A 26,148-nucleotide genomic window follows, 5' to 3' on the forward strand; every position below is an offset into this window, starting at 1 on the left:
CCCACCACTAGCACCAAGAGCTTCACCTCCTTGTAAGCCTTCGTCTTTATTATGGCATGAAGCTTGGACATCTTTCCTTGGATCATTTGTCGAAAATTCCTAGCATGTCCAAGGATATGATTAATGATTTTAGTCTACGCTGTGATGCTTGTCATCATTCCAAACATATCGGAAATCATTATTCTGAGTAGTAATAAAAGCACTTCATGTTTTACCTTAATTCATTGTGATACTTGGGGTGGATATCAAACTCCTTCACATAGTGGGGGCATACTAATTTTTAACAGTTGTTGATGATTTTCTTCACTCTTCTTGTTTACTTTAGGAGAAGCCTATTACTTTTCTATTGCCTTTTGTGCTATGGTTCAAATGAAGGTTTTAAATCCCATGGGGCAGGGCCAACCCAATTTTTTCTAGGAACGGGATGTGTCGTCATCCCGACCGTCCTGATACTTGAGATAGGAGATGTCACGGGATGCACCAATCAAGATGTTGAGATGATGACCAGACAATCCTGTCCCGATACGTGGGATTGTACCCCATCTCGACGTCTTGCAGAATGCCCCGCAAGGATTTGAAACCACAATTCAACCACAATTTCATTATCAAGTCAGACAAATTAGGATTAATAATGGAGCTAAGTTTACTCCTGCTATGCAAACCTTCTTTGCCAAAATGGTATTATTCATAAAAAAACATGTGACAATACCCCACAATAGAATAGCACAGCGGAATGCAAACATCAAAACCTTCTAGAGGTTGCTCATGCACTGTGTTTTCAAATTAATTTACCAATCTCTTTTTAGGATGAATGTATTCTTACTACTACCTACCATTAATTTACCAATCTCTTTTTGGGATGAATGCATTCTTACTGCTACCTACCTCATAAATTGCCAAAATGTCGAAAGAACCTGCCTCCATCATCCGATTATGCCTCTCTTAAATAAAGAAGTATTTGTACAAGGAAGTTTATATGTACAAGAAAGTTTATGCTATTCTTACTATTCTTGCTGTACAAAACGTGCGCCTACCTCTATTTCCTAATATATAGGAACTATACAATAAATTGCATAATTGACTACCTAAAATAGAGAATCTGGAAGATATTCTAACATGCCTAAAATAGGACTTCTAGAAGATTTGTCGTTAAGGCCAGATACTCTTGATGACACCCCCCCCTCAAAATGATACTGAAAGATCAATCAGAAGCAATTTGCTAATCAAGAACTAATGTCGTTGACAAACAAGGCTTTGGTAAGGACCTCCGCAAGCTGGAGATCAATGAAAACATGCAGAAGTGAAATGTCACGGTTTTCACAAGCCTCCTGAATGTAATGGCAGTCAACTTCAATGTGCTTAGTAAGCTCGTGATAAACTGGATTGGCTGCAATCTAAATGGCACTAGTGTTATCTGCATGAAGAGGAGTAGGACTTAATTGAGCAAAACCAAGCTCAGCAAGAAGTCCGCAAAGCCAAACAATCTCGGCACCAGCAAGAGACATAGCACGGTATTCAGCCTCGGTTGAGGACTTAGAGACCACATCTTGTTTTTTGGCTTTCCAAAAAATTAGTGCATTACCAAGAAACATGTACCAGCCAGTGGTAGAACGTCGTGTTCAGGACAACCAGCCCAATCAGCATCACAATAAGCTGTCAAGGTGAGGACTTAGAGACCACATCTTGTTTTTTGGCTTTCCAAAAAATCAGTGCATTACCAAGAAACATGTACCAGCCAGTGGTAGAACGTCGTGTCCAGAACAACCAGCCCAGTCAGCATCACAATAAGCTATCAAGGTGAGGGGAGAACCAGATGGAAAGAATAAGCCTCGAGAGGATGTCCCCTGAAGATATCGAATGATACGACGAATTGCAGCCATGTGAAGATGCCAAGTAGTGAGGAAGTGGCTCACTTGCTGAACAACAAAGGCAATGTCTGGGCGTGTAGTAGTCAAATAAACCACGCTGCCAACCAAGGTTCGTGGTACCGATGGTACCGACGTACCGGTCGGCTTCGGTAACGGTACGGTACCGATGCCGAACCGAGCCGAACCGGTACTGTACCGATAGGGCACATTCGGCCTGGTTTCGACCCCATCGTCATTTTTTTTTTTGGAGTTCTTTCACTTTTGGATTTTTTTTTGATGTTTTTATGTTTAGATTTAAGGTTAAAACTAGATGATGCAACTTATTACTTCCAAATGATTCAAATAATGAGATGAAGAATATAAAATATTTTCAAATTAAGATACAATCAATTACATACATTTAAAGCACTCTCGGATATCTAAAATTGGGTTGAGTGGCGATGCTTCTCGTCAATATCTGGATCATCAGCATAATATGGAGGCAGATCAACCCATCCCTCTAACCAAGCGGCATTGTAGTCTTGTATGCTCAATCCTCGAGGAATGCGCGTCGGGTCATAAAAACTCTCGGATCTCTCGCTGAAGCTCTGGCTCTGAGAAGTGTCTTGATAAGGGGCCCATCCGAATATGCCGGCACCAAAATCCGACCCGTAAGACCCTCCGGGCTGCGCAGGATAGTAGCCACCGGAAGATGACTCCGATGCACCATATCCATAGGCTGGCTGAGGCCGCGGATAATAGGAAGACTCGGAACTTGATACATCAATGGATCTGACTCCACATGGGAGGTCATCTGCAGCTGCATCCTGGCCTCTTGAACGACCTCGAGGAGCTCTTCTTCGATATGCAATGGTATCCGACCGGCCTATATCAGATGGCCTACCGTGATCCGTATCTTGTGTAGCATGCGTAAACTGAGACTCACTGATGTATCTTAAATCTTCCTCCGGCTGTCTCATAAGTAGTATCATACTGTCCTCCATTTCCTCCATGGCAAGTAAATCCATCACCACCAGAACCTTCATCGCTGCTGGTCCAAGTCTCCTCCTCGACACTCTCCATTGGGGCCCTTTCCTTTCCTTTTCTTCTTTATTGGGATTGACGCCCTCCTGATCGAGTCGACTGGGTACTAGAGCGTCCTCGTCCGCGCATGAGAGGATCATCTCTCTGAACGGGAGCATCGTACCAGTTATGCGGTGATTGGCTCCCCTCTAGCCACGTCATATCAGCTGTAGGAGTGCGTGGAATGTTGCGCTCAGCCCATTGCTGTGGATCGACCATAGCCTCGGTGGCTATGATGCTGGCTGGTCGTCGAGGCGATCCTGGCTCATCAAGCTCAGGCTCGTGCTGCTGGGCCGCAAGCCAGTCGAGCATAGGATTATCATCATCATCTGTAAAAGTCCTATAGATGGGATCTGCATACTTGAGCTTCACTTCCTCCTGAATGCATTTTAGCCTCAACCGCAGATTGTAGTGCACATAAACTAGGTCGTTGAGGCGCTTTTGTGTCAAACGGTTCCTCTGTTTGCTGTGGACGAGGCCGAAGGTGGACCAGTTGCGCTCACAGCCACTCGAGGAGACCGTTTGGGAGAGGATCCGGATAGCTATCCGCTTAAGATTTTTTGCGGATCCGCCAAAATGAATCCACCATTCAGCTGCAAAAATATTGAAGATAATTACATTTTACATATATGATGGCCTCATAGTTGAAGATAATTCAGATGCAGAGGTGTCTTGCAGATTTGTATTGCATCTGGATTCATAGTTGTCTTGCTCACGACAGCTGGTCGCTATCCAAAGCTATAGCTGCCCCCTCTAAATAATTTGGTCTGTGGAAAGAAGTTTGTTGTAGTATGTCAATAATATAAGATCTGATATATTTACATATGTTACTAAATCATAGTTACCTCTTCTATACATGACGCGGCGACTTCTGGATCAGGCTCCATCTTATAAATAATATTACGCAGAGCATGAAGAAGTTCATCATCCATACCAATTCCACACTCTACTGAAACCGAGGATTCAGATAATATGCTGCACATAGATGACACCATCTTAGTATAATTATACAAATATATCAAACAGTATAATTATCAATATTATCGCTTACCTGCTAGATGCAATTTCCTACCCATTTGGGCTCCCCACCGCTGCTCAATGATGTCGATGTACTCCTGAGCATGGGCTACATCTGCCTCCATGATCTGAGCCTTTGCCTTCTCCATCATGTGATACAAAAAGTCCATCTGGGGGTACCTCTCACTATCCACGGCCCGCAACACTTGATATAATGGTTTGATAGCCTTGACTATCGCATTGGCCCGCTGCCAGAATGACTGCCTGTTTACCAAGTCTTCCATTCTGCTTCCTTCAATGCCGGCCTGGGCATATCTACTTTCCTGCCACTCGGGACTGACAAACATCTGACGTAGGGCTCTTTTCTTCTCGATAAGGCTATCAAGTGCAATGTAATTCGTAGCAAACCGTGTGACTCCTGGTCTAAGAATTTCTCCTCCTGCATACTTTCTCATTAATGAAAGAATTCAAGTATGGCTATAAATATACCTGGTGATGCGTTGGGCTATCTCCACCGTATGTTGCACCCTACAAATCTTTCCAATGTCCATCAGGATGAGGTCGATGCAATGTACAGCACATGGGGTCCAGAAAATTTATGGTCGCCACTCCATCAAGACCTGCCCGGCCAACTTATATTGCGGCCCGTTATCAGTGACGACCTGCACGATATTCTCCTCTCCAATTTGATCAATCACCTCCTCCATAAGTCTGAGGATGTATGAGGCGTTGTGCACCTTATCTGAAGCATCAACTGACTTGTGGAAGAAGGTCTTCGTATCACAGTATGTTAGAAAGTTGATGATGGCCCACTTTGTCGGACCGGTCCAACCATCACACATCAGAGTGAGCCCATATGTGGGCCACTTGCTCTTATATGAGCCAATCCAATTCTCTAGCTCCTCCTTATTGTTGTCAAGAAGCTCACCGTAGATGTCCCTCGGACCTGGAGGATCGACATCGAGACCGGCATACTGTATGGCAGAAATGGCAGACTTGTAGTATGTATTATCTGCAGCATTCGCTGGAATGTGGCTGAAGTGGAACCAGGATCCAATAGCTCGCCACATATCCTTCTTCTTCTCCTTCCACATTGTGCCTACCCTTTGCTACTTCGAATCTCTCCTGGGGAAGGCATGCGGATCTACATCATGGATTGACGCACCTGGTGGAATCCCTCCGGAAGACTTCTTTCGGCCACCAAAACCACCCAGGATAGATGCAATCCGGCTACGTCCTCTGCCCTCGCCCTCTGACTGAGGTTGTCCTTTGAAACTCTGGATCTTGTCTGCTTCCACCAGAACCGGCGCCCGACTCGAAAAACGAGGATCCAAATCAAGCCCGATGCCTCGCCACCTCCTCCTGCTGCCACCGATCATCCAGACTCGCCCGCATGGCAGCCTGGATCTGTGCCTCCTCATCTGGACCCTCGACCTCCTGTGACTCCATCAAGTGATAGAAAGGTGCTTCTGCAGCTTGGCGTTCCACCTCCACTTTCTGCTTGGCAGCTCTCTCCTTAGCTGCTTTGATCTCAGCGAGGTTTTTCCTCATCAGCTGACGGGTGCTCGGTGGGCACTCCGAGCATGCAGATATCTCACGAGAATTACCGGCTAAGTGCTGCTTTAATCTGGTTATTCCTCCTTTGAAGCACTTGTGGCAATAATTGCACTGAAACTGGTGCCATTCACCGAGCATCTTCCCATGCTCCCAGCCAATATTACGCTCTTGGGATTGCCCTCTCCTTGACGGCTCCATTCCTACAACCACATTAATTTTTTTCAATTTTTATTTTTTTGCAATTAAAAATTAATGTTTAAATTTTTTAATTAAATTTTAAATTATATAAATTCTGTAAAAACAAAAGTTAATGTCACCATTAACATCGTCCATATATCGACAACATATAAAAAATTCAAGACGAAATGGAATCATTGAATCATTTTCTATTTTTTGGCAATTTTTGACTTAATTTTTTTAAGCAATTTAAATGAAATATTAAAAAAACAATGTTGGAGAAAGAAATTTTACCTTATTTAGTTTTTGCTGGATTTTTCTTCAAGAAAAACGACGCTCTCCGACCTTTCTAATTTTTTTTCATGCCTGTCTTTGCCTTTCTCTTCTTTTCCTCCTCCTCTCTCTCTGCAAAATACTTCACCTAAGCATTCGGTCGGCTTTTATAGCCAACCGTTGAGGGCTTGAGGCACTGTGGCACTTTGAAAAGTGCCACTGTGAGCCACAGCACGGCACTTTCGAAGTGCCGCACTGGCACTTTCGATTGAAGTGCCGCACAAAGCGGCACTTTCGATTGAAGTGCCGCACAAAGCGGCACTTTGAAAGTGCCTCTGGCCCACGGTTCAATCTCATACCGGTGCGAACCGAGCGGTTCGCTCTGATTCGAGTATATACCTCGGTTCGCACCGGTTTAAGCATTAAACCGAACGGTTCCGACCCAATATGGGTCGGAACCGTTTTATACCTCGGAACCGGACCGGTGCCAGTCGGTACCGGTCCGGTTCGGGCTGAACCGACCGGTACAGGTCGGTTCAGCAGACCCTGCTGCCAACTAACTTTCGACAGAGAGTAGGATCAGGCAAAAGGTCCCCTTCTTCCTTAGGCAACTTAAGATTGATCTCCATCGGTGTATCCACAGGTGTAGCATCAGCAAAACCAGCAAGAGAAATAAGATCGGTCATGTACTTATGCTGATTCAAGAAAACTCCCGTGGAAGTCCAATGTACTTCCAAACCCAGAAAGTAGGTGAGAGGACCCAAGTCCTTCATATGGAAAGAGGCACTTAAGGACTTCTGAAACTGACCAATCATAGCCGAGTTAGTGCCGGTGATAATGATGTCATCAACATAAACCAGTAAGAATACATTACCCTCCGAAGTAGTATGAAGAAACAAGGAGTTATAGCGGCTCTAAACAAAAGAAAGTTTCCTCAATGTAGACCGAAACTTTTCAAACCATGCTCTAGAGGCTTGGTTCAAGCCATATAAAGATCGTTTCAACCGGCAGAGATGCTCCGGAGAAGAGCTGTAAAGACCAGATGGAAGCCACATATAAACTTCTTTGAGATCACCATGAAGAAATGCATTCTTCACGTCCATTTAGTGGAGCGGCCAAGACTGAGAAGCAGCAATGGCTAAAAGTGTCCGAACCATGGTCATCTTGGCAACAGGAGAAAACGTCTCATAATCAATTCCATAAGTGCAACCAGACGTGCCTTATAGCGATCCAAAGATCATCTGGATGCAATTTCACCAAATACACACACTTGCATCCAATAAGCTTCACAATAGGAGGACAAGGCACCACTTCCCATGTCTGATTCTCCTCAAGAGCACATAATTCATCCTGCATAGCCTGCTGCCAACACTCATGCTGCACTGCTTGGTTATAACAGGAAGGAATAGTGGTGGTAGTTAGAGTAGTGGAAAGAGAAACATGAGGTATGTCTGTAGATGGAAAACCATACCGATCAGGGGGCTGTGAGGGCCGTGTGGAGCGTCGTAAAGAATCAGGTGCCAGAGTGTGATCGGACAAAGGTGGAGAAGGCGTTGGAGGGACATCAAGAAGAGTGTTTTGCGGGCATCATCGCGCATACATAAAACCAATCTTGAACCAAGCGGAGTCCGAGATCTCATTCTCCGAAGCTGAAAAATCCGGTAAACAGACTATAGACGAAGAAGGGTCAGCATGAGACTCAAAGAAGACCACGTTCCGAGAAATGTGGAGACGCTGCGAAGAGGGATCAAAGCATAGGAATCCCTTCTGAGACATAGCATAACCGAGGAAAGCACATTTGACCAATTGACAGTAAGTTTAGTACGCTCAGGAGGGGGAGGAACAAAACATATACAACCAAACGTATGCAAATTAGCATATCAGGATGACGACGATAAAGACGGAAATAAGGAGAATCATGCTGTAAAGTAGGGGAAGGAAGGTGATTTATCAAATAAACGGCTGTAGAAAGGGCCTTACCCAAAAAGTGTAACGGAATGGAAGACTCCAAAAATAATGTGTGAACCACATTAAGGAGATGACGATTCTTTTGTTCAGCCACACCATTTTGTTGAGGTGTGTAAGGATAAGACCGCTGCGAACGAATCCCCTTTGGCTGAAGAAAATCATGAAACTCATTTGACATATATTCACCACCAGAATCAGAGCATAATATTCTAATACATGCGGTGAATTGATACAAATAGCAGAAAAGGAACAAGACATCGCCAGAGGAATGGTTTTGTATGGCAGAAACAAACGACCCACTTTAGGCCCCTTCACGATCAACATCCCTGACACTCGATCCTGCACAATACAACCAGTAGGTGAAAACTGAAAAGTGAACATCATAATTGTTTTCCACCAATTGTCCAACGAAAAGGAGATTAGTGGATAACTCAGAAGAAACAAAAACATTATCCAAGGTAGGGTTCAAGTTTCCAACAGCAGTAATGGGCAAAGCACTCCCATTAGCTGTGTGAATAAGAAGGTTACCATCATACAGTTTGACATGTGTAACGATAGTTGGCGAAGATGTCATGTGGTTTGAAGCAGCAGAATCAAAGTACCAAGGTTTGCGATTACCTAAGATGCCTAAGGCAAAGAAAGCAGAGATGATCATTTGCTGAATCATCTCGGGAGTTACAGCACCTGTGGAGGCTGGAGTGGACGAGGATGAGGCATCAACAGTGAGCACGGGAGGTTGAATAGAACATGCAATGATGATATGCCCATTCTTTTTGCAATAATTACAGAACTTCTTTGTACAATCTCGTTCAATATACCCATACTCCTTGCAGCTATAGCACTGAAATGATCGCATGTCACGGCCTTTACTCTTTCCTTGCACATCATAAGCAACATTCAGAGGCCCACTTGAGGAAGCTTGCTGCTCCATGGCTACCTGAGTCCTTATGTGTTGCTCCTCTCTTAGAAGCTCACCTAAACAGAAGTCCAACGAAGGTGGAGGATCACGATTCATAAGATTAGAGCGTGTAACCTTATACTCTGGCAGCAACTTCATGAAAAATTGATCCCTCTTGCTAGTCTCATGGATTTCTTGAATTACAGCAGGGAATTCAGATGGCACCTTGCTATATATGAGAGTAGAATATTTAGTCCAAAGATTCAGAAAAACAAAGTGGTATTCTGAATGCACCGACTTCCTTATGAATAACCAGCAAGCTCAAACTCCAATTGAAAACGTCGAGCAGAATTATCTTGATGGTAAACCTTCTTCAGATAGTCCCACATACCCTTAGCCATTTTGTAGGGATGCAGACTAAGAATAATGTGGGGCTCCATAGAGCCAATGATCCAAGACATAACTCTTGCATCTTTTGTTTTCCATGACGTCTTGTCAGCAACACTTCCGTCACACTTTGTGGAACCATCAATATGTCCCCATAACTCCTTGCCTTTGACCAAGATTTCAAACTGAAACTTCCAAATGAAGTAGTTTTTGCCCGTGAACCGAATACAGAATGATTCTCCTCTCTCAGATATAATAACAGTCAGAGACAACAAGAATAATAAAAAAACTACTGTAAGATGTGTAAGAAACTTGTAAGAATACCAGCACACCGGGTCAACCGATTTCACACAGAACATCCAGCTAATCGCAACAAGAACTTCAAGAAACTAGTGCACAAAACACCTCAGCACAAAAGAATTCTAAGAAACTGCTGCACAAAGCAACTCCACAGAACTCCACACAAGAAAATCAGACGCCACGCCCAGAAGGATCGCACAGACCCCCACAGAGCCCACGCACAAAATAATGCCAGGAAACTGCCGCACAAGAGAACTCCAAAAAAAATAGACCAAGAATCTCCAAGAACTCCAAGACCGAGACAATCACAATAAGAGAGAAAAATTTCCAAGATAGCTCTGATACCATGCCAAAATGTCAAAAGAACCTACCTCTATTATGCGATTATACCTCTCTTAAATAGAGAAGTATCTGTACAAGAAAGTTTATCTGTACAAGAAAGTTTACGCTATTCTTGCTATTATAGCTGTACAAAACGTGCCCCTACCTCTATTTCCTAATATATAGGATCTATACAATAAATAGCATAATTGACTACCTAAAATAGAGGATTTGGGAGATATTCTAACATGCCTAAAATAGGACTTTTAGAAGATTTGTCATTAAGGCCAGATACTCTTGATGACATAAATTGCCTTCCCGCACCCATTTTTTCAGATGTCCTTCTATCCAAACCACAAAACTATGACTTACTACATGTGCTTGGTTGATTGTGTTACGCTCATAACCATAGATTGCCCAAAAGTAACTTTGCTCCTCATGCTGCTCATTGCATTTTTGTTGGATATCCCTATGGGAAGCGAGGTTACTGAATGTAAGATCTTCATACCAAAATGACTTTTACTTCTAGAGATGTCATATTCTATGAGCATGAGTTCCCATTTCAAACAAATGATCCAAGTGCCTCCCAAGCACCCATGTTGCCCGCAGAGGCTGCACCATATGAAAGTGCCCAAAGCAATTGCAAGAAGCACAACAGCCACCCCTAAAGTCACCTCAAAATTCTCACCATCATTACCATATCAGTCCCCGCACCCACCATGACACCATAAGCAATCAATGTCCCTACACACCAACCACCTAAAATAGCACCAAGGTGATCTATTACAACCATGCTAGAGCTTCATACCTCAACGACTATGTATGCTCAACTCTTACTAGTGCTACAATTGCCATCTCATCACTCCATGATTCTTCCCCAAGTAACTCCAACCCCATTTTTAATCATGTCTCTCATCAGAAAATTTTCCCCTTCACATTTTGAATTCCTTTCGCCATCTATTCAGGTGATGAGCCATCTTCTTTTGCCCAAGCAATCAAAGATCCCAATTGGTGAGAGGCCATGGCACAAGAAGTTGCAGATTTAGAGAAGAATAACACCTAGATCTTGGAGAAACTCCCCCCTAGAAAGAAGCCTATTGGTAGCAAATAGGTCTATAAAATTAAATACAAGGCCTTAGCTGAGCTCTACAAGGCTCGACTAGTAGCAATAAAATATACTTTGTAACAACCCGAATATCACCTAAAAAGGCTAGACGGAAGGTAATTAGTTGGGCTCCTTAGTCCTATATAAGTACGCAAGATCTCCCTGGCGAATAACCGACGTGGGACTAAACACATGCCTGCACGAGTTCTCACATACTCCCCCTCGTTTAAGCCCTGGCGTCCTCGCTAGGGTCCAAGTCCATTCAAATTCAATCACAAACACCACGATCAGCTCGTGGCCAACTCAAATAGGCCAGTGCTAAAGTATCTCCTAGTCTACATAGGTCATGGACCGGGTCTACTATGATATCATTTGTAACAACCTAGAACCTCACCCAAAAAGGTTAGCCGAAAAATATTATTTGGATTCCCTAGTCCTATATAAGTACCAAAAATCTCTCTAGCGAATAAAATAGAAGGCATCAACTGCAATAAGACATCCTTCGGTGCTTGTCGATTCTGTTCGAGGTTGGTTTTTGCACCATACACAATGCATTCCTTCATGGGGATCTTCATAAAGAGGTATATATGATCTTGCCACCTGGTTTTTCATGAAGGAGGGAGACACAAGTTTGTCAGCACCATAAATTTTATACCGTCTAAAATAGGCATCTTGCAACTAGTTCAATAAATGTATTACTCTTAAGCAGATTAGGTTTCAACAATTTGCTGCTGATTATTCATTATTTATTGTTGTATAAGGGAAGTGATTTACTGCTCTCTTGGTGTATTTTGATGATATGATCATAACCGGGGATTACCCTTCTTGTATTGCTTCTCGCAAGCTACATCTTGATGAATTCTTTCATATCAAAGACCTTGGCACTCTCAAATATACATAACTAGAAATGGATACTCTATTAGGAGGAGATCCAGCCTAGTCGGCATCTGAGCATTCCCAAACTACAAAATGTCCTCAAGCACCTTACAGAATCTTGCATCCTGGTTCCCCCTTAAGATACTGTCGAATCCAATATACTCTTACTTGGTACATGCTCCTTTGAAACTATGTCAACTTATTGCTAACTGATTCTCATACTACCATGATAATGTCACCCCTGATTCCATATGCTACAAAGAGGTCACAAGTATGTTGAAAAAATGTGTAATGCCAGTAATCTGTTGGTGCATTATGGATCTTCAAAACATGTTTTATCCTAAATGTTTAGAAAACCTATAGGATTGTGGTTGTTTGATTTACCAATATGATTGTTCTAAAATACATCCATCTAGTCAGAACATAGAAACTAGATAAAAGAGAAAGATACATGACATACCATAAAGTTGCTTGAGCTTCCATCCTTGAACGAACTCCAAGAATGAACAAACCCCTTTTTAGTTATAGTGGAATTCTTATGAGAGTCATGTTAGATTCATTGTTGACAAGATTGTAATCCCACTAGTGCCAAGTATTAGATGTCATAAAAGTGGAAAATAATATTAATTATAAGAAAAATAATAATTAAAATCAAGTAGGAATGAACTTACCAAATTCCTTCTTGAGCTTTGTTTTATGCTCTGATGTCAGATAGAAAGCTTGGTCATGGATCGGATGAACCAGCTAATGATAAAAGTGCAGTTCAATTACCACACAAAAAAAAGCACAATTAATAGTAACGTGAAACAACAGATAAAATGCTAAAACACAATCTTGCTGACATAGGATTAATCCTAACCTGCTCTACTGGAGAACAGTGGAGACCTCTCAGCTCTGCAGAGTGCCTCTTGAGATACTCCTGCAACTTCATAACATCTTCTCTCCGAAAAACATCCCATACAGCAGCACCTTCTGACTGTTCTGGTTGCCTATTGTCACCCGAGTTAGTTGGCTTTCCATCCGACTTCCTCTTGCTGCCTCCTGCATATGTCTTCTCTACACCATACTCAAAATTTCCAGGCATGTTAAAGCAACCATTTTGTGGAAGATGAGACTCACCAGCACTTCCATTTTGGTTAACATGAAGGGATTCATTAGTTACAGAACCAATACTTAATAAACTAGGACCAGCAACATCTTGTGCTTTATCTCCACCAACATCCCCATTTGATTCAATTCCAAGAGGAACAAAATCAGGTTTACCCCTCAATCTACCACCGGAAAGCTTTGATTTTTTTCTACTCTTTTTCTTCTGGCTTCCAATTATCTTTTTCCCTACACGTATACCAGAACATTCAGGACTACCACTGCACTCATGAGTTTGTTTTTCAGGGCCCTCTTTCAGTGAGAAACCAGAAATACCAGTTCCCTGAATGTGCCTCTCAAAATCAATCAATTCATTAGCCACAGTTCTAGTGCCAGTTATACAAAAATCAGATTTCTCTTGCGGAATCTTCCCATCCAGCAGCTTTACAGTTTCACTAGAATAAAGATCAGGTTTTCTCTTCATTATGATGCCCAAGCCAGCAAGATACCTTCCCTGCCTTTTCTTCCTGCCTCCACTTCTCTTCCTTTTGATGGGAACTGCAGCATCTTCAGGAATATAAGACAAAATGGTCTGTTTCCCCACATTATCTTCAAAATTTCTTTCTGGCACATGTCGTGTGAAGTCAGATCCAAACCCTTGCTTTGCAACTTCAACAGTAACATCAATTAAAGCTCTGCCACAACGAAGGCTTGCATCATTTCCTTCTTGTTCTTCATTTCTATCAACTTCTCTCAAGCTTTCAGCTTCAATAGGAAAAGAATTAGGTTTTCCCTTCATTTTGGTTCCCAGACCTGCAGGATTTCTTCCCTGTTCTTCTTTCCAACATCTACTTCTTTTTCTTTTGGAATGCATTACAGTATCTTCAGGAATATCACTACAGAGAACAATTTTTTTGTCGACATTGACACCAAAATTTCCTTCAGACACCATTCTGAAGTAGTTAGCTTCAACCCTTTGCTTGGCAACCTCAACAGTGTCACCAGCAAGAGCTCTGGCACTAGAAAGGCTTGAATCATTCATTGCTTGTTTTTCACTTCTATCAATTTCTTCCATGCTTAAAGTTTCATTATGAAAAGAATCAACTATTCTGTTCATCTTAAGTCCTAAATCAGCAGGGTTTCTTCTCCGCATTTTCTGTCTAGCTCTTTTGCCCATCCTTTTTACATGCATTACAGCATCTCCAGGTATATTGCTGCAGGGAATAATTTGCTTCCCCACATTAACTCTAAATTCTCCTTCAGGTGTGAATCCAATAAAGCCAGCTCCAAACATTTGGTTTGCAACCTCAACGACATCATCAGTTAGAGCTCTGCCACTAGCAAGGCTTGAATCATTTGTTTCTTGTTCCTCATCCAGGTCAACTTCTCCAACACTTTTAGGTTGGTCAGGATAGTGATCAGCTTCTTCATTGTTCTGCCGCTCCCTCATAACACCATCATCTCCAAGATTTCCATCTGGCATCAGTCCAGTGAAGTCAGGACCTGCCCCTTGCATTGCAAACTCAATAGTGTCATCAATTATGGCTCTTCCACTAGCAATCTCAACAGTATCATCAGTTAAACCACTCCTACTAGCAATGCTTGAATCATTTGCTTCTAGTCCCACATTCCAGTCAACTTCTCCAACACTTTTAGGTTTTCCAGGATAGTGATCAGCTTTTTCATTGTTCCGCAACTCCCTCACAACATCATCTCCAAAAAAATCTCCTTCTGGCATGCGTCCAGTGAAGTCAGGCCCTATCCTTCGCATTGCACATTCAATAGTATCATCTGTTACGTCTCTTCCCCTAGCAATCTCAACAGTATCATCGGTTGGAGCTCTGCCACTAGCAAGGCTTGAATCAATTACTTCTTGTCCTTCCCTCCAATCTCCAATGTTTTTTGGCTTGTCAGGAAACTGATCAGCTTCTTCTTTGTTCTGCAATTCCCTTGCGACACCATTTCCAAAATTTCCTTCTGGTGTGAGTCCAGTGATGTCAGGTCCTACCCTTTGCATTGAAACCTCCACAACATCATCAGTTACTTCTCTGCTCCTAGAAACCTCAACAGTATCATCAGTTAGAACTCTACAACTGGCAAAACCTGATCCATTTGTTTTGTTTTCTTCCTTTTGGTCAAATTCTACCATGCTTTTACATTTGTCAGGATAGTGATAAGCTTCTTCACTGTTCTGCAATTCCTGCAGAACACCATCATCTCCAAATTTTCCTTCCGATGTGACTCCAACGAAGTCAGACCCTGCACCTTGCGTTGCAACCAAAACAGTATCATCAGCTACAACTGTGCCTCTATCAAGGCTTGAATCATTTGCTTCTTGTTCTTCATTCTGGTCGACTTCTCCAATTCTTTTATACTTGTCAGGAAAATGATCAGCTTCTTCATTGTTATGCAGTCCCCTTAGATCACCATCATGCACCGCCTTGCCCAACTTCTTAATGAATCCAGGAGGATTTCCCATTACCTTTCTAGGTTGGAGGAACTTCTTTTTGTCCATAAATTTTCCTTCTATATCCTTGGTTACTACAAAATGTGCCTCGCCATCTTCAGTTTTTATTCCAGGCAAAACAGTACAAGCACCATCACATAAATCCATCCCTGAACAATAAGATTCTCCATCCCTTTCAGTTTTGACCACAGATAAGCACATATTTGAGTTGCCCTGCTCTTTTGAGTGACCAACTTCATCAGCTCTTTTAGCATTATTATCAGTGTTCCCATTGGATCCTTCTTTCTGAACTTCATGCCCACTATCAGCAACTCCAGTTTCTTTAGTGGCACCCTGTTGTATGAGAAACTCACCAGTGCAACAAGTTTCCACATTTCTTTCAGTTTCAACAGATATCTGCACTTTCCTATTGCTATTCTCTTTGGCAAGGCCAACCTCTCCAATTTCACCTCTCATAAGAGTATCAGCACTTATTACAGAATTATTTTTATAAAATCCAGTCATAACAGTCTCTTGATCATACTCAGTTTTGATAGAAACGCTGTCAGCTATGCATGGTTTGTGCAATTTACTAGAAACAGCACCATTTATCACCTTGCCCAACTTCTTAGTAAATCCTGGAGGTCTTCCCGTATATCCTCCTTGACAAATTTTCTTTTTCTCTTCAAATTTTCCTTTGCTATTCTCAACTCTGACATCTGATGTTCCATTGTTATCAGCTGTTATGCAAGATAAACCATCCCTTCCATTTTGATCAATTCCCAAACAACAAAGTTTTCCATTATTTTCAGTTCCTTTGACACGTAAATGCATGTCTCCATCATTATTTTGCTCTTCAACTGTACTAATTTCCCTGTCTCTTTCATTACTCTTATCCTTGATGTAAGTATACAAACCAGATCCTGAGTTATGTACTCCAGATACAGCATTTTCTACATCTATTTTTGTCAACATAGACACCGAAGACACATCTGTCCAGCATAGTTCTTCATTTCTTTCAGAGTCTACAACAAATAAATGAACATCTCCACTGTGCTCTATGGTCTCCCCAACTATGTCACCTGTTTCTGAAGTCATATCAATATCCTGATTACATCTCTCCTTACAAGTTTCATTCCTAATACTTACCATATCCGACACATTCCACTGAACTGTTTTCTCCACAAAGCAGTCAGATATTAAAAGTTCATTAGATGAGGCACGAGACTGATTATCATCAAACACTGATGTGGATTTCACAGTAGATGGGCCCTTTGTATGAATTCCATCAACATCAAAATCACCATGAGCAACATAGCCATGCATCCTTTCTTCTTGACTAAGACCCATCTTATCTTGTTCTTCTCTGTTAGCCATTAGCTGGTTGCTCACATTACAAGATGTGCTTCGCCCATCTTCTTCACAAATTACACAATCAACCTGAGTTTGCACCTGAAAAGCAGCCATCAATGATAATGGATTGTCTGCAGATGATTCAGTATGGATTTCATGAGCAATATTCTGATAATCTTGGGTCTTGCATGTTTTTTCTATATCTTCATTCTGAGACAACTGTCTGTCATTGAAATTACAGAAGTTATTTTCTTGTTCTTTTTCATTGACCAGTTCATCAAGATTTGCATAATCTCTAGTTCCATCAGCAGAGAAAAATTTAACACCTATATTCTGCTTGTAAGGACCACCATGCTCACCTGCTTCAACATTGAAATTGGAAACATAACTATTTAGATATTTTTGGTCTCTGGTTGTCAATTCTAACTTTCCCAGACTACAACCATTATAAGTAGGGACTGCATTTCCTGTTTGCTCATCAAGGATGTCCTCAGGAGAAAAAGGTTTAAATGACAATACATTCCCATCATTTGTGTTATTTAAGTCAATGTTGTCCAGTACTGTGTAATTACTTGCAGGTGGTGCTGAGTATTTTTCATCCATTTTCAGATTGGTACTGATATCTTCTTTGTTATCTTGATATCCATGCCTCTTTTTCAACTCCTTTGAGTTCCAATCAAAAAAAAGGTTTACTTCTGTCATATGAGTCAAAACATTCACCTGAAATTTAAATAAATAAATAAATAGGATATCATATGAAACACAATTTCTTATTCAAATCAAGTAAAAGCTAAAAAGCACTTATGATGTCATTCATGAATTAGTCTATGCTAGTGAAATTAGTTGTCATATATGGTAAAGAAACCATTATTATTGGAACTTGGTAAATAAAACATATAGACATCTTTAACTACCATATATTAGTAAAAAAATTGAGCTTAAGAACTAGAATCCAACAAAACATCATCATATGGTAACTCGTAGAAAAGAATGAAATGCCATAGCCATGTCCCTTTTTTGTTGATAATTGGAAAAGATATTGAACAGCAAAGGAAAGGTATATAAGGAGAGAGTGACCATATCTTCAGCCAAAAGCTCATCATATTTTTCTGAATTCACAGGCCTGTCAAACATGTGCTGGTCTTATCTCATAGAGAAACTCTCTAGAATGACTGGTATTTCATTTATTTCCATTTCTTTATAATGGTTCAACTAAATGTTTAGCCCTCACAGGCAAGAACTATCAGAAGATACAAAATCACAAGATAGAATAAAGATGAGGACAATAAAACAAAGCAGTACCCAAAAGTGGCTTAAAAAAATTAGGTCACTCATAATTATAACCATCAATGAAGTTGCAAATGTTTCAGTATTTCTATAAGAGATTTAACAGCTCGGCGAACACAAAACAAAATCCCAATGAGATCTCTTATCAGACATACTGTATCAGTCTGATCAAAGTGAAGCAGGGTCACCGAATCTCCCCTGCCTATTTCTTTGTTAAGTCCATAAGCAACATGCAACCTTGGTCCCAAATCTGGTTTCCTAACATTTTCAGGCAACTTCAATGCAAGATTAAGAAATCCAGTTCTTGGATTTGTGTATTCCTGATAAGGCAAAGAACCAATTAATTCATTGCAGTGGCAGTATAAGCGCTCTCCAAAATAACTAGCTGGGGGCCAATCCTTAAGTTTGAGCATCTTTGGCCGTCGGCTTTTTTCAATCCATCCTTTGGTGTATCCTCTGAAAAAACGGTAGATATGCATCCCAACCTACAAATTGGCATAATTCATGACAATTAGAACCACAATTTTCAGTTTCATAAGAAAAGAATAAGGTATAAGTAATTGACCATGAGTTTCTAGGAAGATCAATACGAAATCCAAACTATAGATAACAAAGAAGAAGAATGAAAATAAGAAGAACTGCAACTAACAAGTATACAAAAATTTATATTTAACAATATTAAATTTCAGTTGTGCCCCTGTCTGTAGGTGTCGATTCATAGAATGTGAACAGAAGAATTGCATAACCATTTGACCAAAGTACAGTTGGCAAAGCGGTTAGCATACCAAAAACGAGAAAAAGACAAAAGAAGAGAAAAAAGAGGACTGAAATTCACGTGGAAATGTCACAGTGTCCATGTAAACCATATTGCAAAACAGGATAAAAAGCATGGTCACTCTTTTTCAGCCTGTGATATAATGCACTATGAGCCAGCAAATAATTGCTTTGGTGCCCAATCCCAGTTTTTATTTCTAAGTAAGGGTTCAAAGAAGAAAAAGACACTGAAGCCATAGTCAGTTACGTAAACTATCTGCTACTATACTGTTTTTAGTTTTTTTAACTAGATCAAATTATTTTTGTCCCATTAGATCTTTCTACTTGCATCATAAAACAGAGGACATCAAATTAGTTGCCAAAAACTAATGAATGAATGCATGAACCACATTAGGAATCAGAAGATTTTGAGTACAAAAAGGCTTTCCTGAATTTTTTCCAACATTCGGTTGGAAGCCAATCTACACATCCCTTACAAATTATTTTCACCCAAATTTATTAGAACAGTAATTTTGTATCAAAGAAAAAAGAATTATATAAATAAATCATGATTAGCTATATGTTATATGCTAATTTCCTCATAATACCTAGTGCAAGATAAGAGGTATTTCAGATTGTAGTTAGTTAATATTAACATTACATTAACAAAATCAATAGAGCATAAAAGATCATTCACTTAGATGGCAAGATTATGCTTTCTCTTAGCTACCTATCAATTTACAAGTAGCGGCATGACATGTTAAATGCATATGCACACCTTTCACTTTATAGCTGCGTATTGAATTTATTAAGTTATAGAATCAAGTAACAAATAGTAACACTAATTGTGAGCTCAAAATTAAGAAAAAATGTTGGTTCTTATTAGATAAGCAAGAATTTAAGGATTCGAATATATAATTTTAAACCACAATACATAACTATTGCAGAGAGAATTTGATGCAAAAAAGTGATGAAACTAACATGGGACCAGTTCAAACAATTGATTGCCTTCACTTCAAAAAGATCTGATTCATCCTTGATCTTAGACCTCTCACGCAATGCACGCAATATAACTTCTGGCTCCCAGCTCAAGCCCAAGGTGAAATTAAGCACATTGCGGATGATCACTGGCTGACCTTTAAACCAGTGCTGCTGAAAGTGCTCTAGCTCATCCTGCTCAATCTCTTCCGCATTAGGACAGTATATGAAGTTATCATCAGACTCCTCTCGACAAGCCGCTTTTCTTAATTTTTCCCTTTCATAATCTACCCGATTAGATGGATTGAAACAGAAGCAACGGGCAGACATATCAGGTAGTTTTACAAAGTTATATGTTTGAAGAAGTGCTTCAGCTTTTTCTTCTAATTCAGAAAGCCGGTTTTCAGAAAATATATGCTTCAGATCCAAAAGTGAACTACCACAGCCACCTAGTTCCTTCGAGGGACAGGTCAGGCTGCCATTGCTGTTGGCTCTCCATTCTGTCAACGGCCTCGGTTTGTCTGCAGAAAGTCCTGCATGCACATAACCCTTCCCTATGGCTTTATATTGTAAAGATTTCATCCTTTCACCTCCAGGTAGGTGGAGATCACGAAGCTCTTGGCAACAACTCAGGCAAAGGGCATAGGAACAGGCATTGCAGCTTCTGTGAAGGTCAACAATAGAGGCTCCACAGTTTTTGCTGCCCCAAACCCATTACAGAGATCACTATTCACAGAATAAGCATAGGTTCATAATAAACAATTATTTTATCTAGAGGAAAGTGATCTACCAGCAGATGCCTTCGCTCGCAGAAAAACAAGCTTGTTTTAACTTTATTTCACTTGACAGAAGCCCTAGATTGGAGAAACATGTATCAGATATCAATATTATTTTTCATGGAAAAATGCAACAGTAAATAACTTAAGATACAGCATGATACAGGCCATACCTTGAATCTTAGCCTCAATTTCCTTCTCCATCATTTGTTCTCGGCATAGTTCTTTCAACAATGGAACTAGGACATGTATCATATAACAAGAATACCTTATTTTGTCAGTTATCTTAATATTCACTTCTGAAGGCTGAAAAGGAAATGGCAGAAGCAAGTTGTAAGATAAATTCTTAAAGTAGAGTTTCAAATGCTGACACCAATAAAGAATAAATTGATTAAGAATGCAAAACACTGAAAGCAGACGCTTGCATTTTCCTTCCTGCGCAAACATGACTTGCAATTGCAATTCCTTCTACAGGATGGACAAGCTTTTGCACATACAGCTTCCGGTAACTTAGGGTACCTGAATTTTGAAAATATGCAAAATAAACAATGAATACAAGTGCTCAAAGAAATGGATGAAGCTCCACAACCAATATTAGAATAAGAAAAATTCACAATACATGTCAATGGATATGAAAATGCTTGAAATAACATCCGAGGTAGCACTAAACAGGAATCCTTGGTGTATCATGATCCATAAGCAGACTCCCAAATAGTTGGCACAAGGCTTGATGGTTATGGTACTGGTTGCTAGGAAATCAATCTTTTAATCCATTTCAGAATCTCTTATAATAGCCAGGGCTCACAATTCCTTTTAAAAGTTTCACCAAAAAGGGGAAGAAAGAGCTTGTACACTGTTCAAAGCTCTTATGGAAGTCCATAAGCATCCAGATGAAACAACTAGAGATCAGTCAGCAAAACTTTGCCATGCATTTCTAAATTAAACAAAATGGAAGAACAGAAACATATTTACAGTCAAAACATCGATGTGAAGTCATTTTTTACAAGTTAAGTCGCACCCAAGTTCAGCAATTTGTGACAAGGCAATAACAAATTCAAAGCAACAATACAGATGTAAACAATAAGCTAACCAAGAAACATGAGGCAAATTATGACACTAATGCAATGATTTACAGCTCAAGTCAGGTAAGATATAGCTACTAAAGCAGTGATAAGAGATACAAATACCCTCACCATCGTTTGAGGCATTGAATGCAGTATTTCTTCCTTTTGCACGTCAAGCACTCCACAACTCTTCCTTTATTATTCTTATGACATTGATGACAAGTAAGGGAGGTCACATTCTTCCCTGGCTTTGGCCGACCAGCCTAATGCGATTACCAAAATTTAAAATAAAACCAAATAAAGAAAAAAGAAAGCCAAGCTGAAACAGAATAACTACACACCGAAGCCATCTTTCCAAGACCAACCCCCTTTCCGGAACCACTTGAAAGTGCAGCAGCAACAGGAGAGGAGATTCTCTCTAAACCCTCTTTCCTCAACTTCAACTTTTTCCTTTTCCTACTCAACTTCTCCAAAGCCTCCCTTTTACACTCGCCCAACAGGTCCAAAATCCTTTCTTTCCCTTCCTCATTGCTCTAGCAAAATAAAAACCAGCATACGCTCAAAAGAATGAACCTCAAAAAGAAAAAAAGAAAAAGAAATTGAAACTTCACCAAGATCACCCTAACCTTGGCAACGGAAACCCTAAATCTAGCCTTTCTTGATCCCAGAGAAACCCTAGCCATCTGGGACCTCACCAGATTCTGCCGCCGTTCATGCAATGAACAGAGGCTCCTCCCGTCGATCCGCCGGTTCATGCACCTCCACGACCTGCCGTCGCTCCTGCCGCACCGGAGCTCCTCCGACAGGGTCGCTGCCAGCGCCGCCCCTCCCTCCATCGCCTAAGAGCCCTTCTTCGCCTCACTCTTCAGTTCCCGCTTCCCTTCAAGAAGAAGAGCAACAAAGGTGGAATTAGGGTTAGGATCAGGGTTTGCTAAGGGTTTGGTCCTTCTCGGTGCGGAGCGATGGTGAAGGGTACGAAGAGTCTCGACGTCTGGAAACGGCCGTCGGCGCGGGCGCCCCGGGGGGAGGGGGGGTGGGGAGGGGGGTTGGGCGGGCGTGGATTAAGAAGGGGATGTAAGAGGTCTTGCCTCGGAAAGCAAGGAAGCTTGGAATAGCGGGAAGTCTTTTTAGCGCGTGTATGGCGTCGTTTTGTCCGCTTCGATGGTAATTATTTAAATTTTTACAGAAATATCGATTTACCGTTGCTCCGCTGGCTGATTTACTAAACAATCTGACGGAGAACGCCGGAATCGTACATCACGCCCACTGTTGTGCTCTCTCTCTTCTTCTTCTTCTTTTCTTTTTTTTTCTTTTTTTTTTTAATGAAACCCTGTTGCCGGCAAATCCACGGGCTCAAAGCTTTCAAATGTTTACCCGTCTTTGTCAAAGAAACAACTATATAGAGCGCATGATGCGGAGCGCCTGGTGCGGAGCGCCTGGTGCGCCAATTTTTGTGCTACGGCTGAGGCATTTCCTCAAACGCCTGGTATACGAAAGGATGATCGGAGGAGGGGCCGGAAAGGAAAGGGCGGCTCCCAAGGCCTCGAGCGAAGGTAAGGCCAATGCTGTGCCGCGAGGTTCTAGGTCCGTCCCGTCTTGGGCGGAGATGGCTGGAGGCCGCTCTCGGCAGGTGTTCTGGACAAGTCACAACATCTCGTCGGCGGAGCTCAAGGTACTCCAAGGATACCACACCGGCGTTCTGGATGTCTCACCGGAGGGTTGGAGGAGGAGAGGAGCAGCTGGAGCTCCTCGGCGGTGATTGTCCGAAGCCTCGGCAGGAAGGTCCCGGCGGAATGGATAGGGAAGGAGTTGAGCTCGAAGGGGGGACTCGGCAACGCGGCCGAGACTTTCCAAATAGCGGAGGATCATGTCGCCGTTCGGTTCAGGAAGGCGGACGATCGGGAGGCGGCGATGGTGAGAGGACCGTGGCTGGTAGCTGGCCAGCCCCTCGTCGTGGAGCGGTGGCTTCGTCCCTAGGGTGAACAGAGTCAACCGGCTGCTGGTTTGGGTCCGGATGCCGGGGTTGCCCATGGAGTTCTGGAGGAAGGGCACGATAATGGAGGTGGCTATAGCGGCAGGTCGTCCGGTTGCAGTGGACCGCTTCACCGAGGAGCACCGGCAGGCGGGTTACGCGAGAGTGAAGGTGGAGGTCGATGCCAGTCTACCCCTAAGGCCGGGGGTGTTCGTTCGAGGCCTGGATGTCGGATTTTGGCAGGAGTTCGTCTACGAGTGCCTGTCGGTAGTGTGCTTCAAATGTGGTATTATTAGCCATGGCGAGGGTGATTGTTGGCCGGACCTCCCGCCGCCACGGAGGATTGGGAGGACACTAGGACGCAGGGACAACCGACGAGGCATTGGCTTCCGGGGGGTGGCAAGTGTGTCCTAGGCCCCTAGATCACCACCAATCAGATCCGAGCGACGAAGCAGGCGGCGGCCGGAAGCTCGGGCCCCAGGAAGGGCGAGGTGCCCGGTCGGAAGCCATCCAACCCGATAGCGGAGAGGGCTAAGGAATGCTTGGGGAAGGAGGGGTCGGCCACGCTGGCTTCGCCCCCAGATCTGAAAGGGAGGCAGAATCCGACGAAGGTCGCCCGATGGAAGTCGCCGACTACAGTCGCCATGGAAGAAACAAGGGAAGCAACTGGTGGGGCGGCGAGCGGAGGCGGGCAGCTCAGGGGAGGCGTTGCCGACTTAGGTGAGGCAGTGTGCCTGGTGCAACCGGGTGGCCCATCGCGTGGAGCAGAGGTAGGCCGGGCCAAGCCCACAGAGATCGGAGTCGCTTGGGCCAAGGCGCGCTGAAGCGGGCCCGGAGCCCTCTGTAAGCGAACCGAGCTCCTGGGCCGGTCGAGCCGGATCTGGGACGAGGCGTACGCGGGCTGAGCCAGAGCAATCAAGGCCAGGCAACTTCGACCGGCCTGGGCCAATGCGGAAAGAGCTCCGAACCTGGGCCTGGGCCGAATAAGGAATTGGGTCGGGCCCGTCCGGAGCCCACTACGGAAAGACTGAAGTGGATCGGGCTTCTTCTTCGGTGGGTCCAGGAGATCCAGCACCGGGGCCTGCCATGGAGTCCGGAACCTCCTTCACGGATGGAGGGAAGGCCGGAGGAGCCTTGGGGGACTTCGAGAGGGGATGAGGAAGCGACCGGGTGCCGGTGCGACGGTCATCCCCGGCCCCGACGCCCAGATCGGCATCTCAGCCCCCATGGGTGGCCGGCAAGAGCACGGCCAAGGCGACGCGATCGTTGTCAGCGGTGGCCCTGCGGTTATCGCCGGCGGTGGAGGAGATGGGGTTCAAAGGAAGGAAGGAGGATGGCGTGGGAACAGGGGAGGCCGACGCTGTTAAGAGCCTTGGAAGAAAACCGGGAGTGGAACCGAAATGGCACTCGATTGAGAAGGATGTGGGGGCGTCCGGCACGGTTGAAGGGTCGGCTGGCACGGGAGGGTCTGTGGTGGGGAGAAGTCATTGATGCCAGGCTCCCAGCACAAGCAAGTCCTAAAGCAGATCAGGGGGGTGTTGCTAGAACCCACTGGGGGCGGCGTGGAGGAGACGGAGTTGGTGAGTGGGACGGGGGTAGGGCCTGGGGAGGAGGGTCGTATCTTTATATGAAGATATTTTTGTGGAATTGCCGTGGGCCGGGGGTAGGGCCTGCCGAAGGGGTGGGGTTCTTATGTAGTGGAATCAAGAGGTTTGCTAGGTGGCATTTTGGCAGCGTGGAGGAGAGAAGCCTGCAATCTGGATGTGTTCAATATATGCAATCAGCGGGTAGTTATGGTGATCTCGGAGGGCACTAGGGTGTGGGTGCTAGTGGCGGTGTATGCTAGTATGGAATTCAGAGAAAGAAGGGTGATGTGGGATGAAGTAAAGAAGCTGGCTCAACAGGGGCAATCGTTGATGGTGGTCGGAGACTTTAATGTTATAGATGGGCTGTAAGAGAAGATGAGAGGGAGGCCTTTCACCAATAAGAGGGAGACCAGGGAGTTTCAAGACTTTATTGCTGGGAATGGATTAATTGACCTTGGTTTTGTTGGCCCACGATTCATATGGTGCAACAACTGACATGGGCAGAACAGAGTATGGGAGAGACTAGACAGAGTGTTTGCTACGACAGATTGGATCTAGAGTTTTTCGGACTATGAGGTGAGCCACCTGCCTCGGATTGCTTCGGACCACTGTCTGATACTGGTGAGCACCTTAGTACAGATTCTTTTTTGTTGTCCTTTTCGATTCGAAAGTTTTGGTTATCATATCCCAAAACATGGAAGGTGGTTCGGGAGGCATGGATGGTGCCGGTGCAGGGGGATGCAATGTACAGAGTGTCTCAAAAGCTGGAAATAACCAAGCGGTGGCTACAACGGTGGAATAGGAAGGAGGTGGGGAATATTTTTGATAGGGTGAAGGAGGCGGAGGTGGCCATAGCAGAGCTGCAAGTCCGGGAGGAGCAGAGGGGGGTTTAACTGGGGTGGAGTTAGGGGAGCTTAGGAGGCGGCTATCCTTGTATGATTCTCTTCTCAAGCAACATGAGGTCCTATAGAAGCAGAAGTTTAGGATATAGTGGATCAGGGAGGAGGATAAAAATATCAAGTTCTTCCATTAGTCGAC

The 26,148-nt window shown here is 43.2% G+C and overlaps 1 protein-coding gene across 3 annotated transcripts in view; it reads right to left on the reverse strand.

Annotated features, from left to right (window-relative positions):
• LOC103717076 overlaps nucleotides 1-22,592 on the reverse strand; it is a 36,918-nt gene extending 14,326 nt beyond the window's left edge. Inside the window, exons 1-10 of one of the 3 annotated variants that reach the window (XM_039119606.1) lie at nucleotides 22,179-22,592; nucleotides 21,894-22,085; nucleotides 21,682-21,815; nucleotides 20,662-21,007; nucleotides 20,503-20,566; nucleotides 19,716-20,412; nucleotides 18,137-18,466; nucleotides 12,669-17,414; nucleotides 12,481-12,553; nucleotides 7,862-8,261 (exon numbers count right to left, since the gene is read on the reverse strand). In XM_039119606.1, coding sequence (XP_038975534.1) covers nucleotides 8,224-8,261; nucleotides 12,481-12,553; nucleotides 12,669-17,414; nucleotides 18,137-18,466; nucleotides 19,716-20,412; nucleotides 20,503-20,566; nucleotides 20,662-20,935 — 6,222 coding nt within the window. In that variant the 5' untranslated portion in view covers nucleotides 20,936-21,007; nucleotides 21,682-21,815; nucleotides 21,894-22,085; nucleotides 22,179-22,592 and the 3' untranslated portion in view covers nucleotides 7,862-8,223. Of the gene's footprint in view, nucleotides 1-7,861; nucleotides 8,262-12,480; nucleotides 12,554-12,668; nucleotides 17,415-18,136; nucleotides 18,467-19,715; nucleotides 20,413-20,502; nucleotides 20,567-20,661; nucleotides 21,008-21,681; nucleotides 21,816-21,893; nucleotides 22,086-22,178 lie in introns of those variants that run through there. The other 2 variants (XM_039119605.1, XM_039119607.1) reach the window with 2 other exon arrangements.
• Between the last annotated feature and the right edge of the window lie 3,556 nt (nucleotides 22,593-26,148).

This window comes from Phoenix dactylifera, unplaced genomic scaffold (genome assembly GCF_009389715.1).
Source record: "Phoenix dactylifera cultivar Barhee BC4 unplaced genomic scaffold, palm_55x_up_171113_PBpolish2nd_filt_p 000581F, whole genome shotgun sequence".
NCBI lineage: Eukaryota > Viridiplantae > Streptophyta > Magnoliopsida > Arecales > Arecaceae > Phoenix > Phoenix dactylifera.